Source organism: Phocoena phocoena, chromosome 19 (genome assembly GCF_963924675.1).
Source record: "Phocoena phocoena chromosome 19, mPhoPho1.1, whole genome shotgun sequence".
Classification (NCBI taxonomy): Eukaryota; Metazoa; Chordata; class Mammalia; order Artiodactyla; family Phocoenidae; genus Phocoena; species Phocoena phocoena.
Genome location: NC_089237.1, coordinates 11978874 through 12005299, shown reverse-complemented (window position 1 = coordinate 12005299; position 26426 = coordinate 11978874). Strand labels below are relative to the sequence as shown.

Genomic DNA, 26426 nt, shown 5'->3' with positions numbered 1-26426 from the left:
TGAGTCTTGCCGGCCCCATCGCGTCCTGCCTCGGTCCTCCCCGCGCCCCCCGCGCGCCGCCCCTGCGCCTCGCTACGCCGCCACCTGGAGCGCCCGAGCCGCCCGCTGAGGCCCCCGGGGCGACGCCCGAACCCGAGCCCCGCCACCGCAGGAGCCGCACGGGCCTCACGCGCGCCGGAAGCGCGTCAGCTCAGTTTCCAGTCTGCAGAGCTGGGGGGCGGTGTCAATTGGGGATACGCGGCCCAGTCAGAAAGCAACACGAGGGGTTTCGGAGGCGCAAGCGCGGCTCCGCCCCTCAGCTGGGGACTCCGCCCCATTGCCACGTTCGACGAAGGATCGCGCGGGGTGCGCGCATGTCTCGGCCAATCAGGAGTCGCAGAGCCCAGGCCCCCCGAAGGTAGCAGCCATTCCAGACCCGCTGAAGGTGTAGGAGAAAGCCACCAGTCACAAGGCCAGGGAGAGAAGGTTCTCCGCCAGGAGCCAATGAGAGGCCGGGAAAGAGTGCGAGCGCGAGCTCCTTGGCCAATCCTGGGCGAGGGCGAGGGAGGTGCCCGTAGTGATTCCGAATCCGGGGCCGTGGCCAGTGTGGACGCCCAATGCGAGAGCGGCGGAGGCGGACCCCGCAACCCACCGGCCAATCGGAGGTGGGCGCGGGCGGGCGCGCGCGCTGCGGCCTGAGTTATAAGGGCGGGGCGGGCAGTGCGCGCTCTTGTGGCCTGCTGTCCTGGCGGCGCCAACAGGAGCCCTCGGATCGTTTCGACATGCTACGCCGTGCTCTGCTCTGCCTGGCCCTGGCCGCGCTAGTCCGCGCGGGCGCCGGCGCCCCCGACGAGGAGGACCACGTCCTGGTGCTCCATAAGGGCAACTTCGACGAGGCGCTGGCGGCCCACAAGTACCTGCTGGTGGAGTTCTGTGAGTGCCGCCCGCTCGTCCGTCCGTCCGGGCCGGGCCTCGCCATCACCGCGGCGTGGGGACGGAGTGGGGACAGAGGAGGGGCCAGGGGTGCAGGAGCACCGGGGGGACAGAGGGACGGAGGGGGGCTGGAGGGTGGGGGGGCGCGGGAATCCTGGGCGCCCCGCCCCACCCTCCCTCCCCCGGGCCCGCCAGAGGTGGGTTGGGGGTCTAAAGGGCTGTCAGCTTTCCGGCCACCCCATGGATGCGCTGACTCCTAGCCCCTGGAGAGGCGCATCCTTAAGCGGAAACAGCTCACACACCTGTCAGCGTCCGTGCGCTGCCCGTGTCTTGGGGGCATCCCTCCTGCCCAGCTGGACCCTGAGGGTGACCGAGGGCTTTTATGCCTGAGGTCCACATGGCAGGATGTCTTGGATAGCCTAAGTAAAACAGGGTCGACTGTGTAAGCTGCTACAACTACGAAGGACCACGCAGGGTCCAGTCCCCTAATTGCTCGCCTGGACCAGTTCCCAGAAAACACTGCCCCTGCCCACACCACCTTCCACCAGGAACAGCTGTCTTCTGATTAACAGTGTTGCCAACCAGAATCCAAAACCTTTGTGTCCATAAGTGAGCCCTGACTATTTCAGGGGGAAATCTTAGGCCTAACACAGCTGCTAACCTGAGTTCAGAGAGAGTCTAAAGAACTCGTGTTAGACGTGAGTCTTGTACTCCTGATTAGTCTCACCGAGTATACGGTTGCCATGGCTTTAGCTGCCTAACTTCTTTGGTTCCTAAAGGGAAATTCCAGGGACTCAACTGCCCTGATCGCCTGCAGGTAGTAGGAAGTTACTAATCATTGAAGACAAAGCAGAGTGGGGCTGGTGGTTTGTCATTCATGGCCTCTGTCGGATATTGCCCAAGAGAACCAAGCTATCAGCTCAACCTGTGGGTTCAGAGGGGTTATCTTGGTTCAAAGATAAGGATTTTATGGAGGGAAGTACCAAAGGAGAAGGGAGGGGAGGCAGTGGAGTGGGTCGGTGCTGCCTTCTAGGTCTTGCTTTCTCTCCCAGATGCCCCATGGTGTGGCCACTGCAAGGCTCTGGCCCCAGAGTATGCCAAAGCAGCTGGGAAGCTGAAGGCAGAAGGTTCTGAGATCAGACTGGCCAAGGTGGATGCTACTGAAGAGTCTGACTTGGCCCAGCAGTATGGCGTCCGTGGCTACCCTACCATCAAGTTCTTCAAGAACGGAGACACGGCGTCCCCCAAAGAGTACACAGGTGTGACCGCGGCACGTCTTTTCATTGCCTGCAGTTCTTGAAGATAACAGAGGCGTGGAGGAGAACCCATTCTTGAACCCATTCTAGGTCTAGTTCAGACTCTGAGGGTCGTGTGAGGAACATTCTCTCATTCCTGAACCTCTCAAGTGGAGAGGGTCATCCCAGGGGGGTGGCTAGTAGGCTGAGGCTTGTCCTAAGGTTGACCAGTAAGTGGGGGGAGGCTGAGCAAATGGAGCAACACGTCAGCCTTTGCTGGCTCTCTGGTGTGCCTGCCACCAAGGCGGGAGCAAGGGCCTTTCACAGAGGAGGGGCAAGCGGAGATCCGTGGGTACCGGTCTGGGGCTCGTGCCGGTCGTGGCAGAGCTTGAATCCATGCCCGGCTTCGTCTGCGGCACAGGCCCTCAGTCGCTGCTCGGCCGCCTCCCCTGTGTAGCCTGGTCGGTACCAGTGACAGCGGAGAATCTTTGTCTGTAAAACAGGTTCTGTGGCTTATCTGCTAGAATCCTTTAGAGCAGCCCATCTTGTTAGTTCTGATGTCAGCAGCTCTGGTCTTCTCAGTAGGCTGCTGTTTCATTGCTCCCACTTTTACTTATGTTCACTTTTGGAATGGAAGTGCCTTATGCAGAGTTACCATGGTCCCGTCACTAACACTAAGGCTTTATAGATGAGACAACTCTTCCTGACTCCACCTGTAACTGATAGCACAGCTTTCACTTATTCTCTGCAGAATGCTTTTTTTTAAACTATTTTTTAAAGATTTATCTTAAGTGTTTTGTTTCTTTTTTGTTTTTTAAAAATATTTATCTATTTGTAGCTGTGTTCTTCGTTGCTGTGCGCGGGCTTTCTCTAGTTGCAGCAAGCGGGGGCTACTCTTCGTTGCGGTGCACAGGCTTCTCATTGTGATGGCTTCTCTTGTTGCGGAGCACGGGCTCTAGGCACGCAGGCTTTAGTAGTTGTGGCTTGTGGGCTTAGTGGCTCCACGGCATGTGGGATCTTCCCAGACCAGGGATCAAACCCGTGTCCCCTGCATCGGCAGGCAGATTCTTAACTACTGCGCCACCAGGGAAGTCCTAAAGCTATTTTTTTTTTTTTTTTTGCGGTACGCGGGCCTCTCACTGTTGTGGCCTCTCCCGTTGCGGAGCACAGGCTCCGGACGCGCAGGCTCAGCGGCCATGGCTCACGGGCCCAGCCGCTCCGCGGCATGTGGGATCTTCCCGGATCGGGGCACGAACCCGCGTCCCCTGCATCGGCAGGTGGACCCTCAACCACTGCGGCACCAGGGAAGCCCCCTAAAGCTATTTAAAAAAAAATATTTTATTTATTTTGGCTGTGCCGGGTCTTAGTTGCGGCATGCGGGAACCAGTTCCCTGACCTGGGATCGAACTCGGGCCCCCTGCGTTGGGAGCGTGGCGTCTTACCCATTGGACCACCAGGGAAGTCCCTAAGGCAGAGTTCTTTTAAACATGAGATTGGCAACACTTTCCAGGTTGGACCAGGTAGTTGCACCCTATGAGGGAAAAAAGGGTAACTAGTCTCAGTCTCAGGAGGAGCAGTTTTCTTCCTTTTCGTTTTATCTGCTTGGGTGGCGTGCATGGGCTGATCTCTTCTTCCTGTCAGTCCAGGAGGCATGTGGGGCGAGGACACCTGACCAACCTTGGCGGACGAGGTGGTAGAGCCCAGCCCGTTTTCGCAGGGGAAAGCTGGCCTTGAGGCTGACTTGCTAACCAGCCCTTTCTTCCAGTCCTATCTGATTAAGATGAAGCCTAGTGTGAGACCACTGGGGGAAAGTGCACATGTGTTTAATGAATTTAAATGTCAAGGAAAATTTACAAGATGCAAAGGTATTAGTGGAAAAAAATGACTTGTAATCTATTATCCAGAGGTAACCACTGCCTTTTCCTCCTTTAAACACAACCACAGTCTCCCATATACTCAGAAAATCCTTTTTAGCCCTGGAATTTGGGCAGGTATGTAGACAAGATGCCTTTTCTGTGGCAAGAGGATGTTTTGCTCTGGTTTTGGCAGAGAGGTCGGATAAGGATGGGCGGGGAGGGTGGGCGCACCCCTGGTTTCAAGTGGACCCTGCATGTGTTTGGGTGCAGCTGGCAGAGAAGCCGACGATATCGTGAACTGGCTGAAGAAGCGCACAGGTCCTGCTGCCAGCACGCTGTCTGACGGGGCTGCCGCGGAGGCCTTGGTGGAGCCCAGCGAGGTGGCAGTCATCGGCTTCTTTAAGGTAGAGGCTTTGGAACTTCATCCCGGGTCTTCCTTCCTCCTGCTGTGGCCTGGGCACCACAGTCTGCCCTGTTGCTGACCAGGGCAGGGGTTCTCAGTGTTGCGGTGGCAGCCACCTCTGTTTCTCCTCTCCAGGACATGGAGTCGGAGTCTGCCAAGCAGTTCTTACTGGCAGCAGAGGCCACTGATGACATCCCCTTCGGGATCACATCCAACAGTGACATGTTCTCCAAATACCAGCTGGACAAGGACGGGGTTGTCCTCTTTAAGAAGGTGAGTGGCCCTCGGGCAGCGTCCCCCCCCCCCCCCGCCGTGGGTAGCTGCGGTGCTGTGCTGCAGGGCTGGTGTTGCCTTCGAGGACCTTGCCCGGGCGGCGCTGGCTGCTGGACTGAGGTCCACCTGTTATCAGGGCCCATTTTGCAACGTCAGGTTGTAGGAGCCTCTTAAACAGTGGCCTTCAGCCCTTCAGCTGTGGGCCCTTTGTTCCAGCTTCTGTGGTGGCCCCGGTGCAGTGTTCTATGGAAGCCAGGCGGCTTCGGAGTGTTAGCTTGTTAAGGGAAAGCTGTGGTGACACCTGTACCAAAGTTTGGCATTTTAACCACTTCTAAGTATAGGATTCGGCGGCATTAATTACATTTGCGATGTTGTGCAGCTGTCACTCCTATTTGTTTCCACTCTGGAGTATTAGTGGCATGTGTTCCCACCCTGTTGGTAGAGCCTGGCCCCAGGGCTCCCTCGGGCTCCTCCGGGCTCCCCCAGCCCCATGTCTGTTATTCCTTCCGTGTGTCTTTTAACCACTCTGCACTCTTGCTAGGACACAGCTGAGATTGGTGTGTGCATGGCATTACCCGAGTGGGCGATGGGGGTCTCTCTTTTATCTTAGCCAGCAGACAGTGGCTGAGCACCCATGCTCTTGGGACACAGCTGTCCCTGGACTGGGTGCTGAGTGGAGGAGGGAAGGCTGGGGGGAGGGGCTGGGACTGGAGGCATGTCTTCAGGGGCTGGGGCTGGGCCTTTGACTCCTGTCCTGTTTTGTCCCCAGGGTTAGAAGGTAGTTAGAAGTAGTGTTACAGCAAAGTTGTAAATCGAGTGGTCAGAAAGGACGCAGTGTTTGGGGGGCTGATCCCCCCACTGTGTGTGCACTCCCAGTGGGGCACTGCTGAGCCTCCAGCATCTGGGGGTGGGGAGCATGGGGCGGGGGCAGGCCTCCCAGCTGCAAAGGGTTTTGGGGCAGCTTGCTTTCAGCTCTTTCTGAAGCCCCTTTTTCGAAAGAACTCAAGGCATTATATATGCTCTTTTCTTAGTAGACATCCTCATGATGTCCCCTAAAGGGAAGAGAATTGCTAAATTAGTCGATTGTCTTCCCAAAAGTGCCCAGGAAACTGTAATTAACAGCTGATTAGGAAAAAACCCTGCCGAGTTGGATGGAATTGAGTGGAACAAAGGTCCTGGGCTCACCCTGCAGTTCTGGGTGAGGGACTGGGAGACTCAGGCCTGTAGAGCTTGCAAATCCCCTTTCATCAGCTTGGTCCACACAGTTCTTTTCCATTATCCTTGAGATCTGGAGTGGCATTTGTCACACTGGATCGATGGTTTTGGTGATCATATGTCCTTGAAGGTTAGCACGATTGTTCCTTGTTAGGCAAAGACTGTAGTCACGGTAGCTCATCTGTTCTTGGCCTCAAGTCTTTGGTGTTCACGCAGGCTGGGCACAGCCGACCCCCTCCGGTCTGGTGCCAGTGGGCGGGCATCCCCTCTTGCACTCGTTTGCAAGTCCACACAGTGACTGTGCTGGAACGGCATGGCTTCCTTGGGCAGCTGTGAGGAAGAGCCTGGCAGAGCCCACAGGCTTTGTACCAGGGGTCAGACAGCTCCTCAGATGAGAGGAAGAAGATGCAGACTCCTGCCCGGCCTGTGGTCCCCATCCTCTGCCGTTACTTGTTCCCCTTCTTTCAGGCTGTTCGCCTAGTTCCTCAGAGTTAGCTGGGTCTTCCAGTGGGCAGCCTCGAGAGTGGGATGGGGCTCCCAGGAATGGCCAGCTGCCACTTGAGAGAGAGGATGGTGAGGGTGGGGCTCCAGCAGAACTTGAGCCCGAGATTCCCAGCTTGGGTCCCAGGTCAGCTGGGTTCCAGGTCGTTGGAACTTGGACCACTGGTTTGAGAGCTGATCACCCTGTGTCTGTTTGGTGTTTACTTTGTTTTTCTTTTTCATCTTTGAAGCTGGGGGCTTAAGAGTGGCTGTGGGGCCTTTTTGTGACATTCTCATTGTGGTCTGGAGGGGTGGCCTTTGCCCAGGACCCCAGGCCTCCTGCAGCTGGCTGTTTGGTTTTTACCAAAGCAGACACCGAACATAGTGTAACATGGCAATATTACCTCGAAGACTGCGTCCCAACAGAGGCACGGCAGTTTTGGAGGAGTGGAGATGGCGGCCTATTTGCCTCTAATGGGGGCTCCATTTTACGCCTGATGGTGCCCAGCCGTGGCCAGGCCAGCCTCTCGCCTCCGTCTCCTTCCTATTTCTCTGCACCTTCCCTTTGTGGCTGTGGGGAAGGCAGAGCAGGCTTCAGCTCCCTGCTCCTGGCCCTCCGTGTGGTCCTACTTAGCAGCACGTGTTGTGATCAAGCCATGTGTCAGGCCCCACATAAGTGCAGTGGGAGTGGGAAGTGGCCACCTGCTTTTCTGGAAGTTATTTTAGGAAAACACAGAGGGAAATGACCCGGAAAGGAAGGTGAGTGGTTTTTCTCTCCAAGTCCCATTTGAGTTCACAGGGGTGATGGGAGGCTCACTGACCTGCTGGACAGGCCAAGGCACAGCTCAGCCTTCCTCACAAGGAGCTGTGTCTGCCATCCCCATCCAGAGCAGGGCCGCATCTCGCGGCTCTGTGGCGGCAGCCCTCGCCCTTCGTGCCCTCAGGACTTTGAAACCCTTGACAGGTTACTGGAGTTCCCAGAGCTTCTGTGTGTGTGGATTACACCTATCCATTTTTATTGTGTTAGAAGTGTTAGAAGTTAGAACTGAGAAATTAAAAAAAAAAACAAATAACTTGTTCATTTTGAAGTAACAGTAATAAATGTTAACATGTTATCAAAAATGACATTTTGGAAAAAAAAAAAAAAATGACATTTTGGTGGAATTCTCTGGCGGTCTAGTGGTTAGGAATCCGCGCTTTCACTGCAGAGGGCCTGAGTTCAATCTCTGGTTGGGGAACTAAGATCCCACAAGCTAGATGGTGCAGCCAGAAAAAAGATATTTTTGTGAAAATTAATTTTTCCCAAACAACAACATCTTAGGGGTAAGAGTGGTATTTTAGATTTCTGCTGGTCTCTAATGTCTGCCCAAACAGAAGACAGCTGGGTTCTCCTGTTTGCCTTTAGTCTGACGTAATGTCACACCGTACTGCACACTCCGGGGGGAAAGGGTGACAAGGCACCTGCCGTCTGAGCATGATTGTGAAAATCACTCTGACCTTGCATACACCCTGGGAGGGCCTTGGACCCACAGGGGTGAGGCCCGCACTTGGAGAGCTGCAGTTTTAGGGACTTGGCAATGAGGAAGTCCTCTGGCACCCAGGACGTGGGGTTCTCGTGGCTTGTCAGGAACATGTCGGGGCAGGGTCTGGGTCAGCTGCTGCCATCCTGGCACGTGGGATGCTGCCTGCCAGTGTTCGTGGGGAGCCTGCGTGCGCTCCTAGTGACCTCACTGTTGCCTGGTTGCCCAGAGGATATGTCCCTGCAGCCGTCACCTGGTTTTGCTTTGGACGGAGGCACGTGGGTCCTGCCCCCAACTGTGCTCAAAACCCAGACAGGAAAATGCTGCAGACTGCGTTCCTGGCCAAGTCGGGCCAGCCGGGGCAATAGGGGGCTTTGTGGAGAGCCTCGGCATCCACACCTTTCTCTCTCCACAGTTTGATGAAGGCCGGAACAACTTTGAGGGGGAGGTCACCAAGGAGAAACTTCTGGACTTCATCAAGCACAACCAGTTACCCCTGGTCATCGAGTTCACTGAGCAGGTGTGGCTCTGTGCTGCTGGTCCTGCCCCTGGTGGGGGGAGGTTTCGGGGGGTCATGATGTTCGGTCGTGGGGACCCCCACTTGCAGAGCCCCTGCTGTTGTCCAGGCTTGTGGTGGCATTGGGGCCATTGAGAGAATAGCCTGTGTCAACAGTTTGGTTTGTGACTCAGACCAAGTAACTTGCGTTTCTAACACAGACAGCCCCGAAGATCTTTGGAGGGGAAATCAAGACACACATCCTGCTGTTCCTGCCGAAGAGCGTGTCTGACTACGAGGGAAAGCTGAGCAACTTCAAAAAAGCTGCCGAGAGCTTCAAGGGCAAGGTGAGCACTCCCGGTGGCCTGCGGGCGGCTCGGCCCCAGGTTGAAGGCTGGTCCAGAGTGTTCTTCCTGCCTCAGGACAGCCTGTTTAGTCTCGGGGTCCCAGCTGTTGGGAGTGGGCAGCAGGGAGGCAGAGGGAGCCCTTGTCCTACAGTGCCGTCAACGTGCCTTTTCTCCCCCAAGATCCTGTTTATCTTCATCGACAGCGACCATGCCGACAACCAGCGCATCCTGGAGTTCTTCGGCCTGAAGAAGGAGGAGTGCCCGGCCGTGCGCCTCATCACGCTGGAGGAGGAGATGACCAAGTATAAGCCAGAGTCGGACGAGCTGACGGCAGAGAAGATCACCGAGTTCTGCCACCGCTTCTTGGAGGGCAAGATCAAGGTACAGGCCATGTCTGGGGGTGGGTTGGGGGTACTGCTGAGGATCCTGGTGGCGCACCTCCTCCGGAGGCTCTGGAAGCAGCTAGGCAGCGGAGGGGTCCCTGGGTGACTGCGCATGCCTGACCCTGCTCTACCTGCCCTCTAGCCCCACCTGATGAGCCAGGAGCTGCCTGATGACTGGGACAAGCAGCCTGTCAAAGTGCTCGTCGGGAAGAACTTCGAAGAGGTCGCTTTTGACGAGAAAAAGAACGTCTTTGTGGAGTTCTGTAAGTGAGGCCCTCCAGCTCCTCAGGGCTCGGTGGGGCAGGGTACTTTCCGGCCGAGCAAGACTCAGAACGGCTCTCTTTCAGACGCCCCGTGGTGCGGTCACTGCAAGCAGCTGGCCCCCATCTGGGATAAGCTGGGAGAGACGTATAAGGACCACGAGAACGTCGTCATTGCCAAGATGGACTCCACAGCCAATGAGGTGGAGGCGGTGAAAGTGCACAGCTTCCCCACGCTCAAGTTCTTCCCCGCCAGCGCCGACAGGATGGTGCGCCCGCCATCGAGGGCTGGGTGGGAAGGGTGTGCGGGGGCAGTGGGGGGCTGTCAGGTAGGACCGCTTCCCGCATCTCATTCCCCTCCGCACAGGTCATCGACTACAATGGGGAGCGGACACTGGACGGTTTTAAGAAGTTCCTGGAGAGCGGCGGCCAGGACGGAGCCGGGGATGATGATGTAGGTGGTCACCGGACCCCGCGGCCCATGGGACATGCTTTCTCAGTGCTGCCGGGTAGCACTACACAGGGGTGTTGCGAGGGTTTTTAGGTGCCAGTGTTTGCTCAGGAATCTTCTCAGGCTCGTCTGGTACGTTCCCTGTCGAGCTGAGGTGCTCTGCTGGGTGTGAGCTCAGGCCTGTCCACATCAGCGAGGGTCACCTGGGGGTAGTGGGGGGGACGTCAGAAGTGCCAGGCCAGGAGGGTGTGGCAGGGTGGGCGTGGTGAAGGGAATGGTCAGCTGAGGCCGCAGGGCCCGCCCGGAAGCGGAAGCGTGGGGATGTGGGACCAGCGGGCAGACCTGCTGGGGGGCGGGGGCAGGTGAGGAGCGCCAGGGCCGTTTGTGCCGCTGTGGTTCATGGGCTGCCACTGGCCTCTCAGACTCCAGGGCTACAGGGGTGGATGTTACACATCAGCAGTTCCCTGCTTGGTCTTCACACTGGGGCAGTCCCTGCGCTCACCTGCTGGATGGCGTGGGCTGGGCTGCCACAGCACCAGCTCTGCTTCCACCCTGTCTTGTGGGCAGAAGTCCCCGTGCCTCGCTCTCCTCGGGAAGCGCACCCCACATACACGCACATCTGCTCACAGAGACCAAAGTTGGCTGCTTGTGTCCGAGTGGCCAGCTGGTCCCTGGCGTACTTGGCATGGGTGTGGGGGCCTCAGCATGCCAGCTTGGCCTGGACCTCTCATTTCCCTTCCTTTTCATCCTCCGTCCCAGGATCTAGAAGACCTCGAAGAAGCAGAAGAGCCTGATCTGGAGGAAGACGATGATCAAAAAGCTGTGAAAGATGAACTGTAACACAGAAGCCAGGCCTGGGCACCCAAACCCGGCACCTCCCAGCGGGCTGCACACCCAGCAGCACAGCCTCCGGACGCCCACAGACCCTCCCGGAGAGGGAGCGTCGATCGGAAATGCAGGGAACTTTTTTGAAGCCACACTTCACTCTAACACACGTGTAAATCTAAACCCGTCTTCCTTTGCTTTTCAACTTTTGGAGAGGGGTTTATTTCCAGGCCAGCCCAGCCCATCTCGGCGGGCCTTTTTTTAAATCGTGATGTACTTTTTTGTACATGGTTCTGTCCAGAGTGCCCGCTAAAATGTTTCGGAATCTCACGCTGGCAATGTCTCATTCCTGTTAGGTTTATACTATCACTTAAAAAAATTCCATCTGTGGGATTTTTAGATGTTTTTGGAAGTCAGGGTGTCTGTTCCACCTTGGCCAGGCCTCCCTGGTACTCCTGTCCCCTGTGTGGGGCGGGACCAGGCCGGTCTGGACAGGTCCCTCACCTCATGCGGTGTTGCCATGGTGGAGCGTGGCTCCTGCATCGTTTGGTTAAATGGTGACTTCAGGTTTCTGTCACAGGGGCCCCCCATGACTGGAGGGTGCAGCTGCAGCCCCCTCCTTCCCCAAGCCAGGGTCCTCGTTGCTCTGTGACATCCAGGGTGGCCTGAGGCCTGCACCAGGCAGAACCAGGACCCTCTGTTTCCAGGCTGGGAGACGGCCAAGGATGCTTGCTTGAGCCGAATCACATGTTGACAGTTCTTCAGGCATTTCTACCACAATATTGGAATTGGACACATTGGCCAAATAAAGTTGAAATTTTCTGCCTGTTGTTGCCTCTGCCTTAACAACCTCCAGGCACGGGGAGTGGGGCTGGAATTCCAAGTTTCTCGGGAGAGGAGGTGGGCTTGGTGGGGGCCGCTCTTGTTGAGACATCTCTTTCTTGGAACGCAGCAGAGACGCAGAAGCGTGCACAAATCCTGTGGGCACAGTGTGCGGAGCTGTCACCATCATGACGGGGTGAGGGGTGCCTCTCGGCCCTGTTCCTGTGCCGTCAGGCTGGCTTACCTGTGACGCAGTTCGGCAGCTTTATCCGCCGTGGGTATCCAGTGGTCACAACATGGATTCTCCCCATGTGCCATGTCAGGACATGATGGTCAGGGACGCGTGGCTCTAACCTTAAACCTCGGGTGGGGAGTGGCCCCTCCCCACTGCTGCCTGGAACCACTGCAGCTTCTGATGAGAAATCAGGGGCGTTCAGACTTCAAGAATGCTGTGTTCATCATCAAACCTTCACGTAAAAGAGAATCTGGAGTTTAGGTCGCAAATCTCTAGTTTTTCAAATGTAATTTGACTTCTAGAACCTCTGCTTACTCATAGTTTACATAGGGAAGAGTATCTCGATTGATTTTTTTCCCCACAAACTCAAAAGCTGCCAGCCTGGCTGCAGTGTTGGGCTGATGGCACCTGAGCCTGGATTGGTGACACCTCTTGGGCCTTGGGGAGAGCTCTGAGTGGGAGACCCACAGGGGGCCAGCCGGGCTCAGGTGGGTGTCTGTCCCCCCGCCAGAACAGCCCTGCCCAGCCCAGGGCTTCCCGTCTGTTGCTCTGTGCACACATCTGTAGCCACAGGTAGGACAGCAGGGCTGTTGATGACGTTATTGGAGGGAACAGGTGGAGATCCAGTCCACTCAGGGAGGTCAAGGACAGACCAAATGTGGCTGGGTCTCCGAGGAGCCCGGCCTGTCGCTCCGCGTGCTCCAGCGGTCCCTCCAACTTGCTGCCTGGAGTAGGAAGTGTGCATGCATTTCCTGATTCCCAGCCCCCACTTCTGATGCTGCTGGGACCTTGGAGGTGGCAGGGGCAGGTCCAGCAGACGTGACCATGAGACTTGCTGTGAATGTGGTTCCCTTTGTGGTCTCGGCCCATGGGGAGGTGGGTGTGTCATGTCCCCCATGACCACAGCTACGCTCCAGCCAGAGGCCCAGGTGTCTGCTCTTGCCCTCACAAACCCCAGGACTGCTCCTGCCTCTCACCTGGGCGTGTGGTACGCAGCTGGTGTCCAGGGAGAACCTGGTGTTAGCACCCTTGGCAGCACCAACCGAGCCCCGGCTTGTCCACATGCTCTGGCATCCAGGTACCGCTCCCCAGCTCAGCCCATGGCCAGACTCCCTTCCCTGGTTCTCAGGTGGTCTGTGCTAGGGCTGCTCCAGGGTCTGTGTGTGTTGTGCCTCGGCTGTGCTGACACAGTGAGCTGTGTATCCGTGAAAGAGTGAGCTCGGGCACTTGGAGCTTCTGTGGGAGATCGCTGGGGAGATGTTAGCTCTGCCCTCCTAAACGTGAGCGGGTTCCCCAGGGTTATGCGTGTGGTTTCCAGAGGAGGGAACCCAGGGTGGGCTGAGAGCAGGGCTGTCAGGAGTCACAGCTGCAAGGGGTGGGCTATGCCCTGTGACAGGCGTGGGTGACCCTGCAGACCAGCTGTGTGGAGCCTGGCCCTCCGCATAGAAAGCTTGGGACCAGGTGTCGCTGCCCGGAACAGGGCCGTCATGTGCTCCTGGGAGGGGGAGTGAGTCACCGATACCTTTCCCCTTTTGCCCAGGCAGCTGATTAGCACATTCCCGGGTCTGGGTTTGCTGGGACGTGGTGGTTGGAGTCCCAAACCCGGCAACGCTGGTGGATTAGCGAAGTAACTTTGCAAGCTATGGGGTAGGCAGTCAAGGCTTAACAGCCTGGGGTGTCCCAATCTCTCTCTTCCTCTGTCCAGCTGGTAGGAAGCTATTGGCCTGGAACTAAAAAGCAACTGCTGGGCCTGTGTACTGGACCCCCGAGGTCTGGCTTCTGCACCTGCCAGGAGGCAGCTGAGTGGGCCCTGCACAGACTCCCCTCCAGGCCCCTGGCTTGTTTTCTGCTAGACGCAAAGCTTTGCTAGTTGAGTTTCCTTGGACTTTTCAAAGTAAGAGTTTTGCCCTGAATGTTTCACTTGCTTTAGTTCTCCAGAAGGCAGAACCTTAAAGTTGTGCAAACCAGGTCACTCGAGAAGTTCACACGGGCAGAGGCTCAGGGGCAAAGCTGTGTAAATACAGGTTTGGTGCTGGTGTGGTTGTGTGAAGAGCAGGTTAGACTGCTCATGGCTGGCTTCTGCCGAAAGGCTTCTGAGTGAGTTGCTGTAGGCCATGTCCGTGGCTTTGAGGACGTGCTGCCCGTGTCCTGAACAGAATGACTTTCAGACATCTGTCCCTTCTTGGATCCAAATATCCAAACAGAAACCCCAAAGCCGAGATCCTGAGCTCTCTCAGCTTGCCTCTAGCAGGAGAGAGCGGGAGGGTCGCTCTTGGGGTCGCCAATAGACCCACCCTGATGGTTTGCCCTGCCTGGCCTAAGGCCTGTCACTGGTGGGAAAAACCATGCTGTTGGTGGCAGCTTCATCGGAGTTCTTTCATTTGATCCTCTGAGCAGGGCAGGCAGACAGAACTTTCCACAACATCAGAAAAGACAATCTTCACATCAAAGGAAAGTTCTGTCTCTGTGTACAGCATAGGACTTTGTCTCTGGGCTTCGTGTAAACAAGCCGGAAGAAACTGTACCCAGTTCCTCCCAAGTGACCAAGAGTTAGGGCCACCCAGCGTCATACTCTGAGCCTGAAATGCAGGAACACTGGGAACCACCCCTCCCTCCGGGCCCCTGCAGGGCCTGAGTCAGGTGGAGTTTCCCATGTAACATTAGTGGCAACAAGGCAGGCAGAGAAACCCTGTCAGGGCAGGGAGCCCACCGTGGGCAGTTGCCTATCCTCAGCAGCATTTGGCCCAAGGCTTTGCACCTCGGGTGCTGATGCATTTGTTGATTTGATTTTGTTGGATCAAGATCAGCCTGGTGATGCAAGGACTTCCGGTGCCCAAGTCCCTGCCCCCCATACAGAGCGCTGACTATCCGTGGTTCTGTCAGCATCCAGGCCTTCAGTGACTGCCCGGAGGATCTTGCCAACGTTAGGGGCTGAACCGCACCCCCCTCAATATTCATGTTTTGAAGTGTTAACCCCCAATACCCCAGCGTGTGACCTTATTTGGAAGTGGAGTTGTTGCAGATATAATTGCTTAAGATGAGGTCATACTAGAGTAGCGTGGGCCCTAATCCAATGGCTGATCTCCTTATGAAAAGGGGAAATTTGGACACAGACACCTACTCAGGGACAGCACCATGTGAACACGAAGGTGGAGATAGGTGATACGTCTACAGGCCAGTGAACGTCAAGGACTTGCCACCAGAAGCCAGGAGATGGGCCTGGAGCAGATTCTCCCTGGGAAGGAAACAGCCCTGCCGGCAGCTTGATCTTGATCTCCAGAACTGTCGTTTGAGACCCCCAGTCTGGTACTTCATTACAGCAGCCCTGGAAGAGCAATACGGCCAGCTTCAGATGCTGCGGGAACTGTGTGGACCCCACAGGCCCAGCTCTGCTCCCAGGGCGTGTCCCCTGTGCGCGTCCATCCATTGGCTCTTGTCTCGCACTGAAGCCTGAGCCCCACCTCGGTGGCCCTGCTGGTGTAGCTAAGGTGGCCCTGCTGGTGTAGCTAAGAACCCTAAGGGCTTCTGGAATCTCATTTCTGCCTTGTTGCCCTCCCAAGAGAAAACTGCAAAAGTCAGTCCGTAGTTTCAGACTTTGGCCGCCGCACTGAAGACAGCCAGTGCTGGCCCAGCCTGCTGGGATATCTCACAACTCCGCTGGTTGTACTCCTACAGGTAAGTATGTTCTAGGTCAGGTGCAGAGGGCACAAACCGCCCAGGATGTGACAGCTATGGCGTCACGGTCCTTGGGTAGCAGACTAGATACCATGTTGAGTGTGAGCACCTGTGTTCTTGGCAGGAAGCAGCAGGAGCCTGGAACCAGGAGGAATATAGGGGAATGGGAAGGAGGGGAATGAGGACCTGGGGGTGGAGGGGGCTGGGGGGGGGGTCCCAAAGTAAGGTCGGATGGGTTGAGTGGGAGCTGAGGCATTTAAATTCTAATCTGGGAGATTTCCAAGCAGGGCAGTGCCACTGAAGCCCACGTTTTGGGAAAACTGCCCTGAGAGTGATACGAGCCATGATGGAAGGTGATAAGTGACAGGGAGATGAGTGGGGATGGGCCGCCTTCTCCACAGCAGGACCCTGTCCTGTGCTTCCTCAGGTGTGGGTGGCTCCCTTGCCTTCCCAGGAGTCAGAGGCAGCTGTGCTCACCACACATCATGCCCTTCTCCCCAAGTTCCCGGGACTGTAGGAGACCCTGACCTTGGTACCTGTTTGCCTTCCTTATGGGCCCTGCCCTTCTAGCGCCTCTCCTGCCCTCTGTCAGGCACCTTCGAGGTCCAGCTGAGGGGCAGGGAGCAGTGGCCAGGAAGGATCTGACCCCTTTGGCCAGGAACAGTGACAGGTGGGTTGAAAGATGAACCACTAAACATGATCCTGAGGGCACGGCTGGAGCGGCTCAGTTTCAGCCCCTCGGGTGTAAGCATGACTGCGCAGCTTTATATAGCTCTGCGGGCCCTATATAAGCAGGAGGTGCCCTGGCCAGCGGGAGCACGGAGAGCACTGAGGTGGCTGTGCTGGAGATCATCATCAGCCGGAAGAGCCTGCACACCACTCTGGTCTGGGCACCTTCCTCCCCCAAGCAGTAGGGTCCCCACAGGGGTGGCCCACACCATAGCTGCCAGGATGCCCAGCAGAACAGTCCGCTATGCCCGCTACAGCCCGAGGCAGCGGCGCCGGAGGCTACTGGCTGATCGCAGTGTGCGCTTCCCTAACGATGTCCTGTTCTTGGACCACATCCGCCAGGGTGACCTGGAGCAGGTGGGGCGCTTCATCCGGGCTCGGAAAGTCTCCCTGGACACCATCCACCCCTCAGGTGAGTGCCTGTGGGGCCACTGAGGGTCTGTGGGGCGGCAGGGGAAGGCCTGAGCCTTGACCCCTCCTGTCCTGTTCAGGTCTGGCTGCCCTTCACGAAGCAGTGCTTTCTGGAAACCTGGAGTGCGTGAAGCTGCTAGTCAAATACGGGGCGGACATTCATCAGCGAGATGAGACAGGCTGGACACCCCTGCACATCGCTTGCAGCGATGGGTACCCTGACATAGCCAGGTGAGAGGGTGGCCTCGAGGATGTGGTCCCCCAAAAGGTAGCCCTGCTGGTGTAGCTAAGAACCCTAAGGGCTTCTGGAATCTCATTTCTGCCCTGTTGCCCTCCCAAGAGAAAACTGCAAAAGTCAGCCGTAGTTTCCAAAGGGTCTGGTTTCTTCCTCCTCACCTCACCTGGAAAAATAAAAAACAGGTGGACCTCAGAACCCCAGCCTGCTACCCTGGGGCAGGGGTGAGCATCCTGCAGGCCACCTCCCTTCCTCAACCAGGGATGCCCTTTGCACCCAGGTACCTCATTTCCCTGGGGGCAGACAGAGAAGCAGCCAACGACGATGGTGATCTGCCCTCGGACCTCATTGACCCTGACTTCAAGGACTTGGTGGAGTTATTCAAAGGGACTAAGATGGACTGAGCCCAGCCCCGCCCTCCTAGGGCTCTAGCCTTCCCTGGAGACGTCAGGTGCCCACCTCCCCCTAGTGCCAGGAGTGCCCCACCAGCCGGGCTGGGGGCCGCCCAGGCTGGCCAGGACCCCATACTTGGGCACAACCCTCGCCCCCCGACCCCGGCCTGGCTTTTCCTCCAGGTGAATTTTTTATTGCGACACTTTCTACTTTTTCAATAAACCTGATTCCCAAGCCCGTGGTGATGGCCTGATTACTGGGGACCGGCCCGTCCCAGTCCTTCGGCTCCGGCTGCTCCGGTGGTCAGCGGACCCCGCCCTCCACTCTGGTCTAGGGGTCCGGCAGTGCCGGAGCAAGGAGCCAGAGCCCCGCGGCTCCCGACCGCTAGTCCCTGCAGTTCGTCGACCCCGCTGCCCCCCGGCCCTGTCCCAGGACCCCGACCCCGCCGGCCCGGACCCCCCAGAACCCCGCTGCCTCGAGAGCCCGTCCGCGCCATCCCCCGTCCCCCGTGGCCGCCAACTCCACAAACCCCACGGACACCAGACCCTCAACCCCAACCTCAGTCTCCGCCCCTACCCTGCGCCCCGGCGGTCACGTGGCCGGCGCCCTCGCGCGTGCGCGTGCGCGGAGGTGCGCGTCACTTCCGGCCGGGCCCCTGGCAGCTGTAGCGGCGGCCGAGAGGGCGAGGTGAGGCGGTGGCGGCGGGGGCGGGGGCGGCGGCGGCGGGGGCAGGGGCGGGGCGGGGCGGGCGCGGCCGGGACCCGCCCTGGCGCGGCGGCCGCGAGGGGAGGGCCCCGGGCGGGGTCGTGGGGCGCCCGGCCCGCCTCGGCGGAGGATAGGGAGGGGCGCGGCGGGGCGGGGAGGGCCCGCCGGGCACGGGACTCAGAGGGGGCAGCGGGCTGCCCTTTTCCGACCCTGAAGCTGCAGCCGCCCAGTCGTCCGGGGAGCAACCCTGATGATGCTTCCTGACCCTTGAGCGCGGCCGGCCGGGCTCCCGCGGTTCGCCTTCCGCCGCCGTCCAACCTGTCCCAAGCTCCTGGCCTCTGAGCCAGGCGGGGCGGTGCCGGGTGCGGGGTGGGAAGCGGGTAAGAGGCTGCCCGCCGTCGGGGAGCTCACCGGGCCCCGGGGGCTGCCGGGGTGGGCGGGAGCCGCAGCGGGGAGGCCGCAGACATCAGATTTCCAATTACAGAAGCAGCCCAGGTTGTGAGAAACTTCAGGTAACGTGGAGGCTCACAAGTCATGTCCCCGACCTGTCTCAGGGAGAGTTCCCAGAGAAGGTGGTCGTTAGCCGGGCCCCCAGGGACCAGCGCGATAGTTTTGGGTAGACAGGACATTTTGAGCAAAGGCCCTGAGATGTCAGTGGGGAGTGTCCAAAGCTTTTAGAGAGGAGTGCAGGTGGGGAGGGAAGGGGGCAGGAGCTGAGTCCTGAAGGAGGAGGCTTGATTTGGGGTGAGTGGAAGGGCTAGCGAGATTTCCACGTGAGGAGGGAGGGGGTGCACACACTGGGGTTTGTTGCTCGGGAGGGGAGCTGCTGTTGACACCCAGGAAAGTGGGGGAGGGGTGGTGCAGTGCTTAGAGGCTTTGTCTGGGGGACTTCAAGAGACTGCCGGGCCCATTTAGCATCTAATACGACAGTGTCCTGCTGGCACTTCCTTGGGTGATAGATCGTTTTCTAGAAGTCTCATTGGTAGAAACTGGGCTGTTGAGAGCCCCAAAAACACCGAATATTGAAGGAGAAGTGGAGTCTAAGAAAATTTGAGTACCTATCAAAAATTCTAAAGGAACACAGAGTGGCTGCAGTTGTGTCATTGATTGTAACTCCAGAATATCCACTGTCACTTTCCCAGACCACAGAGTGTCATCTCGCCCAGTCCTTAGGCAGATGGCTGTGTGTGGGGAAAGAGTTCAAGGCTGGGGGCCTGGAGACTGGGCTTTGGCGCCCCTGCCCCCATGCCTCCTCCCAGGAGATCTCTGAAGCCCTTTGTTCCCATGGAAGAGCAAGGTGCTACATAGATCCATCCAGGAGGACTCCCTCCCTGTCTCTGAACAGAACCACATCAGTGCCAGGGGTCAGGAACCTGCCAGAAGTACAGGCAGGGGTGGGGGCAGGCTCTCGGGTGCTCAAGCCAGCTGAGCCATCTTGACCTAGCCCTGACTGCTGTGGCCCTGGAGGCCCAGAGGTTGGGAGGCCCTTGTGGTCCAGACCGCATTCTGCTGGGTGGAAGGTTGCTTCACCTGTCAGGCCTCCAAAATGGGGGTTATCGGGGTGCTACCTGGCTCAGTGCAGTGGCCACCCTACAATCGGCCCTTGGCAAATGTTTACCGTGGCCGGCAGCGCTGCTGCCCCTTCACAGTGTACTCTACGTTTGTGGGTCTCCACCACGCCTGAGTGGGCTGTCTCTGCATTCGGTTTGCCCAGGGCTATCCTGGCTCACGGTTCGTAATCAACAGCAGCCCTTTTACTCTCAGGAGTGCCCAGTTGGACAATGCATTCCTTCTGTGATTGCCCTGTCCACCATCATGTTGGATGAGCAGCCACGGAGGCCTTGTTTGAGATGGTGGCTTCATGTGGCTATACTTGGGTCCCTGTTGAGCAGGAAGGCCTGGTGAACATTCTTGGGGAATGTTTTGGCTCAGATGGGGATTCTGCGGCCCATAGAGGGAAGAGACTTGCCCAGGGGCAACAGAGCAGGGATGGACGACCGCCACTCACAGAGTGGCTCTGGACCCTGCCAGGTGCCGAGCATGCAGCCCGCTGGCTGCTATGGGCTAGTCAGCCGTGGACAACAGTCAAGGCCTGCAGAACACACTCGGGGGCAGTGTATGGTTCTCCGTGGCGCTGGCAGCAGCAGAGGTGGCTCTGAGGCACAGACTGTGTTTGAGGGGTGGGCCCAGTAGCTGGTGACACCTGATGAGATAGATTGTGGCCAGACTGAGGGCTTGATGGCAGTAGAAGACCCTGGTAGTGTCCGGGTGGGGAGTGACTTGGCAGGGTGGGTCTTGGGAAGATCATGCTGGCGTGACGTGTACCGGGGATGGAGAAGAATAGTGCAAGATACTGTCCCGACACAGGGGTTGGAGGGTGAGCAGTGGATGTTGGACCAGGGGTGGGTGGGAATGGGAAGAAGTAACTGAAGAGCACATGCGTGGAGGCTTGAGATCTGTGGGCCGAGGGGAGACTCGTTGCATAATCAGATCTAAGACCTCAGTGGTGTGAGCTGGGTCTCCGTGGTCCGCTGAGAATGGAAAAATGCTGCTAACCTTTGTGCTGGTGATTGCCAGATGCAGCCCAATTTCAAAGCTATTAAAATAGGAAAAAAGTTTCTCAGAGTTGATGGGATATTGGAAATGTGATGAGGTTTTGAGCTCCAGTCTTGAGGAAATAATTGTGCCTGATGATCACTGTGAGCAAAAGTCGGAAAGAAAACAAAGGGAGGGAGATGTTTGCGGAAGTGGATGCTCCCTCCCTGCTGGCCAGATGGACTTGAGGCTCCACCCTCAGTGGGACTCTTGTGACCTGCTGGGCCTTTTTACGTGTCCCTGGCACTTTTCCAGGCATGCCATTCACCTGGTCCCTCCACACCGGCCTCTGTAGTGGCCCCGCTCAGCACTTTCCTTGGGCAGTAAACGTGCTCGGGTTTCCCTCCACTTCACTCCACACGCCACTGTCAGCCCAGGCCTCGCACCTCCCTTCGCAGCCAGGGACAGGCAGTCGTGGCTGATGGTCCCACTTCCTCCCCTCGCTCCACTGAGACCCTTTGTGCTAGGTCGATGGAGATTTTGTCATGCTGGTCCAGCGGTCACCTCTTCGTCCAGGTCTTAACCTTGAGTCCAGCTGCCCCCTTGGTCATCTCTTCCCGGACCTTGTTCTCCCTCCCCCATCCATGTCTTTGTGGCTCGGCCCTCTCTGCTGGAGCAGCCGTGTGTCCCCAGGCTTCTGTCTTTAACATCAGTGGTGTGATTTGCCCACTGTTGCTGTGGCTCGTGCTCGCGGCTGTCACCTTCTGTAGTGGAAACAGGCCCCGTGTATATTGGTCCCTTTCAGTGGCTCCACCCTCTGGGCGCTGACAAGTGCCGCTTCTCTGGTCACTCCGGTGCACCTCTCAGTGGCCACGTGGCCCTTTCCCTTGGATACACACCTAGGACTGGAATAGCTGTCATGGGGTGTGCATATTTGTTAGAGTTTTCATGGAAATTTCCTTTGGGGTCGGCGTGGGGGCCCAGCTCCCTGGAGGAGCCCCAGGAGGTGATGAAGGTGAGCCAGTGTAGCTCACTGTCCCTCTGTCTTCAGGGGAGCAGCAGGGACCTGGCCTCTCGGGAAGCTGCTGGTACACTCAGGAGAAGCCTTGGTGTCTCTGCGTCCCACCAGGTGGCAGGATCTCAGTGGGGGCAGGGCAGGGCCAGCACAAGGTTCTGAGGAGAAAGGCCCCTGGAGGGAGGCTGAGCTGCTGGGAGAAGACGGAGGACTCAGAGGTTCCTCACATCTAGGAAGGCCAGCTGGTAGGACACAGGCCATTAAAGATGGACCTGGTTAGGTGTGACCTTCCCCATTGAGAGGAGGCAGACGGTGACTCCTTTTTAAAGAGTCATTTTACTCATCCTTCAAGTCCCAAGGACGTGAGAGGGTGTCCAGCACCTGGCCGAGGTGTTTCCCGGCCACTCTGACCAGGGCACCAGAAACCTTGTAACTCAAGTAGCACATCTGTATGGGCAGGCGCCCAGTGACAGGTGCACAGCTCTGTGGTTTATGGGGGACACTAGCCTCTGGTTGGGAAGCCGAGCCAGTGGGGGCAGCGAGGGGTGGGTTCCCACTGTGGAGACTGAATGCTCCAGGGGTCCGGGGCACAGGCCTCGGGACTTCAGTGACCAAGGGGAGCAGGTAGGTGCCCAGAGAACCCCAGAGCCACGTGTTCACGTGCATGTGTGCAGGCAGGGCGACGGGAGCTGTGAGGGTCTGGCACCTGAGTCGGGCCTGAGACTGAGCAGGGGGCCCTAGGCCAAAGGCATGTGCCCGTAAAGGCTAGGCAGCCCCCAGAGGCTGTGACCAGAAGAGGCCAAGGCTGCCCTGGAAGGAGAGGCCCCAGGGATGGGCAAGGCTGGGAAGGCAGGTACCCTGAAGAAGTGGCCACTCAGGTCCGAGAGGACAGACTGCAGGAGGGCTGAGGGGGCCTGGGCGGGAGGGGCCAGCCTAGAGCGGTCAGGGGCTGGCTGGTCCTCCGGGGACCTCCCTCCTGTTGCGAAATTGGAGCCTCCCACCTCACCCTGCTGCCGACAGCCCCCTGGGACTTGAGTGTTCTTGAGCCCTTTGAGTGTCCCCACGGCACCCTCAGGCCAGAGAGGGCTTTCCCTCTGTGCTCTGGTGTTCGTGGGGCTGGCGCCTGGGCAGGAGAACCATGGGCAGTGAGATCCCCCGAGTCCAGGAAAGAAGTCACTTTGTGAGGAGCTGGGCCTCTCCCCTGGGATGGCACAGGGTTCCACGTGCCCCCCCCAGGAAACTGGCTTTATGCTTTTTTGTTGTTGTTGTTGCCTCAACCTGTGGGCTGTGTTTACCTGTGCAGGTGTTTTTTTTTTTTTTTTTCCCATCCGCACTGTGTGGCATGTGTGATCTTAGTTCCCCGACCAGGAATTGAACCCGAGGCCCCTGCAATGGAAGCACGGTGTCTTAACCGCTGGACTGCTAGGGAAGTTCCCCTGTGCGGGTGTTTAAAGGCCAAGGGAGCCAGAGAAGTACCCACCATGTCTCATCCTCCTGGCCCTTCACGAGAGGCTGTGGCTACATGCTCTAAGCATTCTGGGGCCCCTCGGCTCCAGGGGTGTGTGGGAGAGGCACTTGTGCTCAAAGGCCCTTCCCAGGCTTCCCCCCGACACCCCCAGCATCTGGGGTTGCCCTGCTCTGGGGCAAGGCCAGGCCTGGGACTGGCCCTGTGCAGCCAGCTTCCTCAACCTGCGGTGTGTGTCCTCAGCCAGAGAGAGCACATTGTCCAACTGGCCAGTTTGAGAGTGAACCTAAAAATAGACCCCCATCCAGGGCTGTATAGTCCCCTGGGCTGAGAGAGAGGCTGTAAACAGCACACACCCCAGAGTCTCGGTCACTAGGTTGGGCCTGGCGACTTCCTCCAGGCTCACAGCCCTCCCCCAGCCCTTCCGTCACACCCCGGGGACCAGGAAGCTGGGCAGGCTCTGCTGGGCTTCTCACCATTGGGAAGCACATCCCCATTTTACAGATGGGAAACTGAGGCTCAGCAGAAATGACACACTAGGCCCTGCAGGCAGTGAGGGCACTGGGACGACCGCAGGCCTTCCCCACAGACCCACGCTGTGCCGGCAGTGTGTTCTGAGACTTGAACTGGGAATGTCAACAGAGCTGCCTGACTCTGGGGAAGGTGCTCCCAGGCAGCAGTGGTCCAAGTGCCGGGGCCACTCGGAGCTCATGCTGCTCTGGCTCGTGCATGTCGCCGGCCCAGCCCCATCTGGCTGACCCTGCCGCACCCTTAGCCAGCTGGATTGTGGCTAGACCCTGTCTCCTGGAAGGCAGGGAGGCCACAGCTAAAGGGAAGAGGCAGGTGCACCCCACGCCCTTCCAATCTCTGGAGCCCTTCTGGAGAGGGTGGTCTCCGTCCCATTCCTGTGTCGTGGGCTTCCCTTCCAGAGGCCGAGGGGATCCGGCAGCGGAGTGCGAGGACCAGACGCCCCAGCGATGACCAGGTGGGTCTTGGGCAGTGGAGTGGCCTCCAGGTGGGAGGGGCCTGCCCCCAGCCCCTCCTCACTGGCCGGTTCCCCCAGTTCCCCTGTCTCCAGAGTCGTCTACAACGGCAAGAGGAACAGTAGCCCCCGCTCTCCCCCCAACAGCAGCGAGATCTTCACCCCGGCCCACGAGGAGAATGTGCGCTTCATTTATGAAGGTACACGGGGTGCCCCCAGCCAGGCCCCCTGAGCCCCTCCTGCCCCTGTACCCTCACTCTGCCCCAGGCAGGTGGGGGTACCCAGCTCTGGTCACGGGAGGTGGTCAGCGCTGTGGTGTTCCTGACAGGGAGCAGCCCAGAAGAGGCAGTATTTGGAGCCAGTGGTGTTTGCTCGGGGAAACGGGGGCCGTGGAAGACAGTGCACCCTGGGAAACCTGGAAGTGGTGTGGCTGGGGTGTGTGAGCATGTGTGCACATTTGTGCCAGGAGGTGGGGGATGGAGGAGGCGGGAAAGATGGGGGGCCTGCCTGGAGGAAGTGCTGTACCCCAATGAGTCTCATATGCCACTGTGACTGCAGCTCTGGTCATGGTACCATGAGGCTGAAAGGGGCATGGTCTGGGCAGGGCTCCCCGAGGGAATGGGGATGTGTTGGGGACAACTTCAAGTCAAGAGCAGGCTAGGCCAGGGGGCCAAAAGCTGTGAAGCGGGAGTTGGGGGCAGGGGGCCTGTGGGGACACTCTGACTGGGGGGGAAAGGTCAGGAGAGGGTGTCCTCCAGCTTGGACACTGCCTGATGCTGCAGGCCTGGGGGTCTAGAGCCCCTGACCACCCCTGCTTCCTGCAGCCTGGCAGGGCGTGGAGCGGGACCTGCGCAGCCAGATGTCGGGCAGCGAGCGGGGCCTGGTGGAGGAGTATGTGGAGAAGGTCCCTAACCCCAGCCTGAAGAGTGAGTGGGGCTGGCCTGGGAGGGAGGGGCCGGCCAGGGGGTTGAGCTGGGGGCAGGAAGGCCCACCTGCTTCCAAGACAGCCTGGCAGGGTGGGCTGGGTCCCAGGGCTTTCAGAGACAGGGGCAGGACGAGGGACAGACCCTGCCTCTCCACCTGCGCCTACCGCTGACCGCTCTGTCCCCTGGCAGCCTTCAAGCCCATCGACCTGAGCGACCTGAAACGCCGGAACACGCAGGACGCCAAGAAGTCCTAAGGCGCGCCGGTGCCCCTCCCCTGGCCTCTGGGAGATCTGGGTGCAGCCCGCTGCTGGCCTCCTCCTCTCCTGTGGGCCCACCTTCTGGGAGGGGAGGGGGCCTTGCTCCCAGTGGTCTGAAAACCCCAGGACCAGGACATGATTGATGGCCGAGGCCTGCCCCTCCTCCCTGAGCCCCCTCCTTTCCTCTTGGGGGATCTCAAGCTATCCCCAACACTAGGAGGGCTTGGGCCCTGCCAGCCCCTGCCCTCCCGTGGGCCTAGGTGGCTCTTTTGAGCTGCCTGGCCCTGCCTGCCCCCCAGGGCCTTGACCCTGACTCCCTTCACTTTCCCCTGCCCCCACCCCCCTACCCCTGGCCACTTCCAGGATCAGGAGGGAGACGAGGGGGCCTTTGTTGTCTCTCGTGCTGGTGGGATTGGGGTGGGTTAGCTCCTGAGGTGGCCAGGAGGCAGGACAAGGGTGATCCCACCCATGCCCAGCATGGGTCCCCCACTGACCCCTGCTGCGTCTCTGGCCTGGACACAGGGGGTGTCTGACCCCTCGCCCCACTCTCCAACTTGACCCCTTCCTTCCCTGTGTCAGCTTCAGGATGGCACCAGCTGCCTGGGCCTGGGACACTGCTGGGTGCCCCCTCCAAGGGGTCTTGGGCAGCCAGGCCTGGCCCCGCCTTGGGAAGGGGCATGGGGCTGGCCTGAGCTGGTGAGGCTGCCCAGTGGGTCCTGCCCTGTGTGGTGCGTTGGGAGGGTCTTCAGGGCCATTTTTTCTTCCTGTGCCCTCCAAATCCAAGTGTCTGACTGGAACCTGAGGACGAGTGAATAAAGGCGGGGTGGCATTGGCGTGGCCACTTGGTCTGTGAGGCCCTTGTCTCGGCTGCCCACACAGGGCTGGAAATCCAGGGTCATGGTCCAGGCCCAGAAGTTCCGTCTGATCCCTGGGCTCCACCAGGGGGCTTGGGCCTCCTGGGGGGCAGTGGGAGGTGGAGCTGGGGGCCCTGGAAGGTAACACATTCCACATCCCTCTGCGGCACTGGGTCCTTGGGGAGCGGCTCCTCTGCTGTCCGGATGGAGGAGTGGCTGCTGGGCTCAGAGCGCCCCAAGTGCACTCAACCTTCAAACCTGGACACAGCCCTGGCAGACAAGCCAAGCCGGAATTTATTTTGGGAACACCCTTTCCTGTAGAGTATTCTGGGCTCCAGCAGCCCCACAGGTGGCTCTGGGAGGTGTCTTTTCCTGGGGGGAATTCCCCACGGATGGGGGTGCAGGAAGGATGGTTCATGGAATAAGCAACAGCCATGGCTTGCTGCCAGTGGGTGCTGGCTGGTGCCAGGCCCTGAGCCAAGTTCCTGTAACCACACAGGCCTGTTTGCTCCCCAGGGACCTGTGGGGCAT

The 26426-nt window shown here is 58.6% G+C and overlaps 3 protein-coding genes across 3 annotated transcripts; all 3 read left to right on the top strand.

Annotated features, from left to right (window-relative positions):
* Positions 1-717: 717 nt before the first annotated feature.
* P4HB (prolyl 4-hydroxylase subunit beta) lies at positions 718-11482 on the top strand. The gene is made up of 11 exons (XM_065896724.1): positions 718-912; positions 1965-2171; positions 4274-4407; positions 4542-4679; positions 8310-8414; positions 8612-8737; positions 8918-9118; positions 9263-9383; positions 9468-9649; positions 9748-9834; positions 10591-11482. The coding sequence occupies exons 1-11, from the start codon at positions 762-764 to the stop codon at positions 10669-10671; spliced, it is 1533 nt and encodes a 510-aa protein (XP_065752796.1). The 5' UTR covers positions 718-761; the 3' UTR covers positions 10672-11482.
* A 4723-nt stretch (positions 11483-16205) lies between these two features.
* Positions 16206-17390, top strand: PPP1R27 (protein phosphatase 1 regulatory subunit 27). The gene is made up of 3 exons (XM_065897779.1): positions 16206-16529; positions 16609-16759; positions 17044-17390. The coding sequence occupies exons 1-3, from the start codon at positions 16340-16342 to the stop codon at positions 17165-17167; spliced, it is 465 nt and encodes a 154-aa protein (XP_065753851.1). The 5' UTR covers positions 16206-16339; the 3' UTR covers positions 17168-17390.
* A 6091-nt stretch (positions 17391-23481) lies between these two features.
* On the top strand, positions 23482-25880 carry MCRIP1 (MAPK regulated corepressor interacting protein 1). The gene is made up of 5 exons (XM_065897639.1): positions 23482-23539; positions 23806-23861; positions 23940-24058; positions 24683-24784; positions 24974-25880. Exons 2-5 carry the CDS (start codon positions 23854-23856, stop codon positions 25036-25038), a joined length of 294 nt encoding a protein of 97 aa, XP_065753711.1. The 5' UTR covers positions 23482-23539; positions 23806-23853; the 3' UTR covers positions 25039-25880.
* Positions 25881-26426: the final 546 nt, after the last annotated feature.

What these genes read in the sequence shown, in the direction of transcription:
- P4HB (XM_065896724.1), top strand. Translation starts at nt 762, where the DNA reads ATGCTACGCCGTGCTCTGCTCTGCCTGGCCCTGGCCGCGCTAGTCCGC. An exon ending in GGGTTGTCCTCTTTAAGAAG is followed by an intron (nt 4,680 to 8,309) that starts GTGAGTGGCCCT and finishes CTCTCTCCACAG; the next exon opens with TTTGATGAAGGCCGGAACAA. An exon ending in TCTTGGAGGGCAAGATCAAG is followed by an intron (nt 9,119 to 9,262) that starts GTACAGGCCATG and finishes CCTGCCCTCTAG; the next exon opens with CCCCACCTGATGAGCCAGGA.
- PPP1R27 (XM_065897779.1), top strand. Translation starts at nt 16,340, where the DNA reads ATGCCCAGCAGAACAGTCCGCTATGCCCGCTACAGCCCGAGGCAGCGG. An exon ending in GGACACCATCCACCCCTCAG is followed by an intron (nt 16,530 to 16,608) that starts GTGAGTGCCTGT and finishes TGTCCTGTTCAG; the next exon opens with GTCTGGCTGCCCTTCACGAA. An exon ending in GGGTACCCTGACATAGCCAG is followed by an intron (nt 16,760 to 17,043) that starts GTGAGAGGGTGG and finishes CTTTGCACCCAG; the next exon opens with GTACCTCATTTCCCTGGGGG.
- MCRIP1 (XM_065897639.1), top strand. An exon ending in TGTGCGCTTCATTTATGAAG is followed by an intron (nt 24,059 to 24,682) that starts GTACACGGGGTG and finishes TGCTTCCTGCAG; the next exon opens with CCTGGCAGGGCGTGGAGCGG. An exon ending in CCCTAACCCCAGCCTGAAGA is followed by an intron (nt 24,785 to 24,973) that starts GTGAGTGGGGCT and finishes GTCCCCTGGCAG; the next exon opens with CCTTCAAGCCCATCGACCTG.